The sequence below is a fragment of the Aptenodytes forsteri genome, unplaced genomic scaffold, assembly GCF_000699145.1.
Source record: "Aptenodytes forsteri isolate BGI_AS27 unplaced genomic scaffold, ASM69914v1 Scaffold163, whole genome shotgun sequence".
NCBI lineage: Eukaryota > Metazoa > Chordata > Aves > Sphenisciformes > Spheniscidae > Aptenodytes > Aptenodytes forsteri.
In genome coordinates, this window is record NW_008795332.1 from 1,114,228 (window position 1) to 1,123,177 (window position 8,950).

General features: G+C 37.2%; 1 protein-coding gene across 2 annotated transcripts in view; it reads right to left on the bottom strand.

The window, feature by feature from the left end:
* The window catches only part of GARNL3 (GTPase activating Rap/RanGAP domain like 3), a 44,957-nt gene extending 37,529 nt beyond the window's left edge, over positions 1-7,428 (bottom strand). For both annotated transcript variants that reach the window (XM_009280104.2, XM_019472288.1), the window contains exons 1-5: positions 7,339-7,428; positions 4,915-4,989; positions 3,387-3,486; positions 2,837-2,955; positions 1,966-2,030 (exon numbers count right to left, since the gene is read on the bottom strand). In XM_009280104.2, coding sequence (XP_009278379.1) covers positions 1,966-2,030; positions 2,837-2,955; positions 3,387-3,486; positions 4,915-4,989; positions 7,339-7,428 — 449 coding nt within the window. The remainder of the gene's footprint in view (positions 1-1,965; positions 2,031-2,836; positions 2,956-3,386; positions 3,487-4,914; positions 4,990-7,338) is intronic.
* Between the last annotated feature and the right edge of the window lie 1,522 nt (positions 7,429-8,950).

The window sequence follows — 8,950 nt, forward strand, 5'->3', positions numbered from 1 at the left end:
ATCTAATTTATAGCATTTTTTCCTAACTCGTGTTTCTGCATTTACTATTATTTTTGCCCATTTTTTCCCCCAGTGTTAATTTATAGAACTGCGCAGCATGTCACAGAGTGCCAAATGCAGTCTGTCTGGGGCACAGTGAACTATCAGAGAGGTCAAATCTGATGCACCTTTCCATCATTGCTTATGCTTGATGACAATGCAGACACGATTTGCTTTAGTTCCTTTTGAAAGGGATTCTAATGTTCCAACTAATTTAGAAAAAACAGATTTATTACTGTAACCAAAATTCTTTGAGACAGTCTGCACCTGGATTCACACTGGCTGTGAGCAGGGTGAAATGTCAAAGGAATATCAATCAGGCCTGAGGGAAGGCTCAAGGACCATAAAAGCAAAAGAATAGTCAGGGAAGAGATTTTAGTCCAAGCCTAAGTCGGCAAAAGGAGATGACATTTATCCAGCTGATCGCAGGTGGCACAGATCCTGGGAGAAGTGGGGAACAAGGTCTGAAACAAGCCTGCATTTTCCTCTGTAAAATACTGGAGCATCACAAGATGGGACTCATGAGCGTGTTTCAGCAAAAGAGTTATGACCCAAGCTAACAGGAGACAAAGTTTCTCCACTCTGGGATGCCTGAGCAAAAATGTATATGTGGGTGAGAGTGGAAGGAGATGCTGGGTTAGAAAGGGATGTTAGGAAGAGATATTTCAGCAATTGGTGGGCAGACATGGACGATCAGGTGCTTATGCAGGTACAGCATGCAGTACTGACAACTAGGAACACTATTCAAGCCAGTGCTGTAGGAGTTAGAAGAGGGGACTTAGCTCATCTCGATGAAGAAGATGAAAGAGATCTGAAGTGTTTTCAACTCACCATCTTGACACTCCAAACCAGAACCACAGCCCAGGAAATCAGAATTAAGAAGTGAGGCTCAATGGTCTGCTTGCCTCTCTAGCAAATTCAGAGGTCTGGGACCCCTCAGAAATCTTTTGCAGTTGTAGGAAAATCCAGATCTGGTGGTACTGACTTCGCATCACAACACATGCCCTGTTCCCAGAATTCTCCTCTCACATCAGCACTGGCAGTGTTATCCAGTGGACTGGCTTCAACCAAGCAAGAGACATTTGCTAGTACTCTATATGGATCAAAGGTTTTGAAGACCTGCAGACTGCCCATTTATCTGGTGCACACTACCTGTTCAGTAAATGAAGGCACTTTTTATGGGTTTCTAGAGGAGGTAAAATCCTTACAGTAGATGCATTTGAAGATGTTGTCAGTGAGAGATTTGAGAAAACACACCACATGATTAGGTCGTAAAAACTGCAGATTAAATTTGGATAAACACTTTGCAAACACGTGCTCTGACGTTTCAGTTGATTATAATCTTGAATGAAATAGAAATGGTGTTGGGCTTGCCCACTTTATATTCTCTTCTGCCACAAAAGAGGCAGGACAGAGTATGAGCATGCCCATACAGACTCTGGCTGGGGGAAAAAATTTTCTTGGCTTCACCGACAGCGTGTATAACTCACCCATAGTGAGACTTACATGGAAACAAGCAACTGAAGAAATAATTCTTGGTTTCTTCCCTGTTTGCTTACTGCTGCAAGAGCCACATAATAACCACCTCTCTAGTCAAAATCTGCTGTTTCTTAGGTCTGTTTATTGTCTATCTAATTTAAAAAGATATTTCTTCTCAACCACTGCAGTTCCACTTAGCACCTGTTTTCCAATTAACTTGAAAATAGTCCCTCTGCTAGGAGTTTTTCTCCATTTTAAGTTGTCACTTTGTCTATTCCACAACAGGCTTTAAAACCACTTTTTGCTGCCTTCAATGATTAAGATTTTTAAACCTGTTTTTACTGTTTTTATAAATCTATCATGAAAACCATGCAACACAAGCTCTGAATTACAGGAAAAGGCCTACAGACAAATATCTTAACTGGTAACTTATTTGTAAATACATACCTTAATATAGATTTCACTGATAATGTTTTTGTGGGACTATAAGGGAGACATATTTTCTGAGTACCCTATAAAAAAAAAACTAGGAAATATTACAGGTCATACTGACTTTTTCTGTATATGCAAATAGGAATATTAATAAAAACAATAAGTAAAAAAAGAAAGAACAAAACCGTGCTAGTTTTACTTAGCCACATTTACTACTGGGGGGGGGGGGTGGGGGGGGGCAGGAAAAACAGAGTGTGAAACCTCATGGATGGTGCAAAATTTTTACTTAGTTTTAACTACCTTGGCATGCGGTATGAGGGCTGCTGTAACGAGCAGACATTACAAACTATTTCTTTTAAAAAAAAACAAAAACAAAAACATGCATGCATACAGGAAAGCTTTAAATCAATTGCTTGGATAAAAGGCTCTTATGGAACATTAAGTGAAAAAAAAATTCATTAAACAATATTAATGAAACCAGTATCACACCTGCCTATTTTCTTAACATTGTATAAGAAAATCCTAAAAGCAGCATAAAGTCGTTGCCTAAATTCATCACAGGACATAATCAAGAACAATTCAGGCAACATTTCTAAAAATAACAGTTGCAGGCAAGAAGAATTAAAAAATATCTGGTATCACAGATTTCTGTCAGAAAGTTTAGTATAATGTTATCTACAAAGCTCGTTTAGTTTTATCTACTATGGTAGAATTACATGTTCTTATTGTATTAAATGAAAAATATGAAATATTTTTGAAAATTTCAGTATTTATGAAAAATAAATACTGAAATTCTGAAGAAAGCAAAAAAGTGTATGATAAACATATCCAAAACAAACAAGCAAACAAAAAAAGTCAGAGCAGCAATTAAATATTTGTTTCTTACTGTTTTTCTCCAAAGTATTGAATGGTATTGAGGAACGCGCTGATTATTTTGGTCAGACAGTACAACAGACAGAAAGAAAGGGTTCTTCTCTGCATCTGTACCTATATAATTTTGATGAACTGTTAGGGAAAAACAAGAAGCATTATCAACCATAAGGAAGACACACCCACCCACTCATGCATACATGCAGACACACACACGGGCACAGAGACGTATAAATATGTAAATATATGCATTCATATGTCAAATATATACTTATCTACATACAGATGTGTAAAAAAAACAAGAGATAGGTACAGCCTTCAAGGCCAAGAAGGGTTTCAAAACATCCCTTTTTGGTAGCAGGGGTTCTACTGCTTATAGAAACCCATCCTCTGTCTTCAGATTAAAAAAAATACATGAAACAATAACTTGTTTTCTGTATAGGACAGAAAATGTATTAATACTAAACTAATACCATATGTTTTTCCATGTTTAAATAATAGCAATTCAAAGCTACACTGCATTTTCATTGATCAAAACTTCAATCCATTCACAAAGAGATAATTACCTTTCCCTAAAAAATATTTGAAATACCATCTTGTATGGCACTCTGGGTTTTCCAAATGCACATCCGTTCTGTGCCATGTACCCGGAGTGTAGTCTGTATTCTGAAATAGAATAGGGAGACTGTCAGATCAAATGCCGAGTGAAAGAAAAGGAGACCATAACACAGGCAAAAGCCAATCAAGAGTGGCTGATTCACCAGAAGAGTTTTAGTTGTACACTGTTTTTTAAAAAGCAAAGAATTATTCTGAAGTCAGTTGTTGCGCAGCTGAAATTAAAATTTCTCCCTCTCCTTTTTTTCCTCTTTTCTTTCTAAGTAACTACAGTCTTTTCCTGTGGTACCACTGTTACTGGTAACAGCTTAGTATTCCAGTGAAAAGAATGTATTTCAATGTGGAATTTGAAGCCCAGTGGTTTTAAAACTTAAAAGTAAATAAATTAATAAACAGAATTCTGCCTCCGGGTTATCATTTGCTCAGTTCTTCCCAAAACAATCCTCAAGGACTCCTTGCTAGACCACAGCATGCACTGGAAGTTCTTCAGTGTTGTTTCTGGCTTGGCCGGTTAAGTTAAATTCCCAAGCACCCCTCAAGTCCTTTTCCACTAAGAATTAACATATGCAGAGAAAAAGCCATTCTCCATATCCATTCACCATGTGGCAATTCATCACCCACTCAGAAAAATCTTTCTGTGATACAAGCTAATCAGCTTGTGAACTGCATGAAACTGAACTAAAAAGACAGTGTACAGAACATGACCCCACAGAGAATCAATGCAGAATAGTTAGATTGCTTTAAACTCTGCACCCAGTGCTGATGCAAACAGATTATCATAGTTTACCGTTAATATTCGTTCATTACAAGCTTACCAAGACCTTACATATATTTCAAGAATATAAGGTCTTCTTTCTTTCAATATTAAGATGATATTTACAGCTGAAAAAGTTTTGCAAAGAAAGATAAAAAAAATGAAGATAAGCAGAAACCTAAGTGTCACTGGATTGGTTGCAGGGACACACCACGAGTTTAGCAGCACAGGAATCTGGAGGGAATGACTCTCTCAGGCTCCACTCAGCTTCTTTATCTCTTATTTAAAGATAAGCATAGCTGCCAAAAGACAACTAAGGGGGAAAAAAATGAAGCTATAACCTCATCACAAGCACAAAGATCATCAGGACACCAATATAAAGTGATGAACTAGAGACTGTGAAATGTTATTCAGAGGATAAGATAGGTATTTTTCTTCTAACGTGATCAGGTGAGCAAAATGTTACCAAAACTAAATGAAATACCAGCTTTTCCCTTAAAAACTTAAATTGTCAAGATTGCATACTCTTGAAAGAAGAGCTAGGCTAGACTGGGGGGGGGGGAACCCACCATCTCCCTCCTCTTAGATTCTTACATTCTCATATTATTTAGCATTTTTCAAGTCCCCTTCCTTAGCAATTGATTGCAAATACATCTTTCAGTGGTGAAGAATAACTGAAGCTGAACTATTTCTTCAGCTTTCTATGAGTATCTTTAGCCACTTACCTCACCAGAGGAGCCGTTTTCCACGCGGAACCGTCCAGCTCTTTGAATGGCTCCATCAGCATCACTAGATATAAGCTATAAGAGAGTTTAAGACAGGTTCTAGTTCCAAAAATAGCCGTATGATCAGCAATCAAAGCTTACTACGGTTTCTTCTTCTCCCAGGCACCATATGACTACCCACAGAGAAGGGATCAGCATAGCTATTTACTAATTCGACTATGGATTTGGAATGACCCAATTATAACTCTAAGGAGGCACGAGCAGGAGAGCTGTTCACTCTTTTGGTAGGTCCCAGTACTAATCAGAAATTCTCCTGTCTCAGATTTTGGCTGCATCAACACACAGAATGCCTACAGAGGGACTTGTCTGCTTTCCAGAAACTGATCTTGAAGCTTGCTCCTTTCAAAACAATGGATCTTACAGACATGATGATTCTTGTCCTCTCAGCCTTGCTAAGCGTAAAACTCTACTTTTTGGCAGTATTACTGGGACTAGCAGTCTTTTACTGCATTTTATTTATTGATGTTTTCCGGAGACGGAGAGCAGCAAGAATCTCCAAACATAATACTCCGTGATTATACTGAAGAACATAAGGTACAGGAGATGTCCTGGTCTGCTTCCAGCATTAACATCAGAAAATACAACTTATTTCCAGCTGAAGACTTCAACAGTTTCATAAATGCCTGGTCTTTTTATAAGGGAATCTAGGGATTCCTAGAACACTGAAACTCTCTTTGTTGTTAGAAAAGCTCTTGAGAAGTCAGTAAAAACATAGGATAACACAACAATACTGATGTGTTCAGCAACACTGCTTAGGAACCCTACAAGAGAAGGGGAGGAGAATGCTGGCAATGATATTGCATGTTACTCCTCTCAGAACTATAAAAAACGAGATTGTCACGTATCATACCAGACTTATGAAATGGGATCTGAACAACAATACTGCAATGGTGTATCATTCCTTGCTTCCCTCTAGCAATCCATGTTATTCTAGGATAATACTTTCTCCCTTTACTTGGTGGAAGAGTTATCACAACATTTTTAAGTTCTCTTTGCTCCTTGCTTTGAAGTGATCTGAGGCTATGTCAGGAATAAACTAACATGGCAAAAACTCCAACACATCCTGGTGCCTTGTATGAACTGTAAGAGAAATTATACGGACAACTGGTTGTATTACACCAGTGGGAAAGACACAGGAAAAAATGTTTAGGGCAGAGACAAAATAATTGTGTTTTAATAAATAAAAGGTGGAAATAATTGAGCAATTGAGATGCTGCTGTGGAAAATATTAAGCAAGAAATGTTCAATATTAAACATTTAGAAATTTGAGAAGGCAACAAGCACCTTTATACGTTTGTATTCCAAAAGATAAAAAGACACTTTCATAAAATACTAGCAGAATTTTAAGAAAACCAATCAAAAGACCATTTGTGTGAGCTTACTGTGAATTTGTAATTACCAATAAATTTTTCTTTTCCAGCAAAAGAATCTAAGTACTAGTAATGAAAGAGCCTCTTAGCAGAAAGCAGTTCACTTGCTTTTTTGATTAAAACACCACATCTAATAAGTGGAACGTATGGAAAGAAAAGAAAGATACCTGGTGTTCTTGCAATGCAACTTCCAGCAACTAAGCCACCAATTTACACACATATTAATAAATATACTATCCCAGAACTTTAAATTACAACTATACCTAGTAGAAAATTAGTGATTTCTTCCCACAGTAAGAGAGCTGGAGTTCAGTTTCTTTACCCCTCCCCACTTCTGTTTTCCTATAGTAAATTTATGTAATTTCATTATGGCCTTGTATACAGAGTGATGTTATTTTACCTACTGACATATTGCTATTTTCACAGCAGAGACGAGATTTATACATATGAGAAAAATGAAGTGCCAACTTAATCTTTGAATTTGAAGAAAATGCAGAATAACTGACAGATTTTAGGGAACAGTTTTCAATATCCTTATCTGACTAGTTCTTTCAACTTTAAACCCTCTCCCACTACTTTGAGGCCTGTACACATAAGATCACATACACACATATATATGTACACCCACAAGCACGCATACAGTTTTTAATTCACATAATTGCAAGTACTTCATCAAATACTACCCTAATATTTTGCAATCTTCAGCTTATAAGAGGAGAAAAGGCTCAATTGCCATCTGGGGGTAAACACGATACTTATATAACACTTCCTGTCCTGTTATGATGAAATATTCACAAATAAGGTAGTAAAAAGATTTCCTAGCACAGGTCTAATATATCTATTCCGAAGCCTCTTTTTATTACCCTATAACTTTCAAGTCCCGCTTAGAAAGCACATTTTCCAAACTAGATCCAATTTTTTACCTGGAATTGAAAAGGATTTGAGCTCTGCATTATAAGCTGCTAAAATCAGAGGACAGGCTATGTAAACTTACTAGCTCCACAGATCCGTAATGCTTTCTGCTAAACTCTCCACGTCTGCAACCCAGATCTTCAGAGACAGAGCTGGAATAGAAACACTTCATCAGTGTACACAAGTCAACTAGCCTTAGATCTCCTGCAACGCTATATCCTGCCATTAACAAATATCATTCCTGCTGAGCAAGGTTCACAATGCATAAACTCATTACTGCAGGAAACACTCCTTACAATGCGCACAGTCTCTAGCAGCCATTGCAGTCTGGCTTTTATATTACCCCCAAAGGAAAAGAAATGTCTGTGTACTGACTGGAAGCAAAAGCTATGATTAAATTAAATATTTAGTCATGATGTGATCAGAGTTCCAAAGCGGGTGGTGGCTTATAACCACGTTTGAAATCTGCATTTAATCTAAGGGAAGAAAAACTACAGTAAACTTAATGCATCAAATAGGACAACTGCACTATGCTCAATAAGCTCACACTTAGTATGTTGCTACTGTTTTTTTCAGAGTCTTTTTTTAGCCTACACACAAAGAGAAACTAAACAATTACTTTAATTCAAAAGCGTAAGGAAAGAACAGCATTTCATAGGTTTCCCCCCTACCAACCTTAACAAAGATAAAATTTTCAAGCAAGCGAAAGTAATCCTAGAATGCAAAGTTCAAAATCTACATGCATTATCACATATAATCTCATACCGTCATGTCACATTAAGCACATCACTACATGCTTCATGAGGTCAAAACTGATAGCAAACATATCCTCTAACCATAAACACTAAGCCTCCTGCCTTTGCAATGAGGATATAAGTGTTACAAATACAACCTAAAGAAAGATTTAGATGCAAATTTAACATAAACCTTGATTACCCAGTCTGTACCAGGGCTAGCAGCTCAATCCCTCCATCATACTCCAAACTTACAGTTCATCCTTCAGTCAGCAGTAATGAAAATAAAGTCATTTAATTTTAATGGAGAAAACCCAAACGAAACAACAAGAAACCCTCCATCCAGCAATAAGAGATTGAATTTTCTGAGAATTATCAGTACTGTAAATTGCCATGTTACATTGACAAACAGATGAAATATCTAAATTTTAATGCAACATCCTCATACGTGCTTCTTGACTGTAGGAGATACTGCAACACTGGACTCCAAAACATTTTAATTTTTAGACAGCTTTTCTATTTGGATTTGTATTTGTACTTAAAATTTATTAAACATGATTCATATTTCTGAGTTCTGTCCACTTGGATTCCACGTCTTTACCCAAGGAGAAGCAATACAAACAAGACATATCTAATAAAACGTTAAAACTCACCAAAATAGTTCTAGTATTGGCTTCCAGTATGTAAATTACGCAGGAAGGGTAAGAACATGACAATAATAGTCATTTTAAATGACCCACACGCCGAAGCAGGAATGTTAGCTGCCACAACAACAGAGCTGCCTTTCTAACTTCATGCGAATAAAACCTTTGGATGACACTATTGCTTTTGGTAACGTATACCCTGTACTTTCTCGGTCAGTTGCCTTTCAGCCAGACCCCTTGTCACACAAACACATCTATACTGCTTCCTAAGCAAAAATGACAGTATACAGCCAGTTTGACCCCTGAAGGCAGTGAA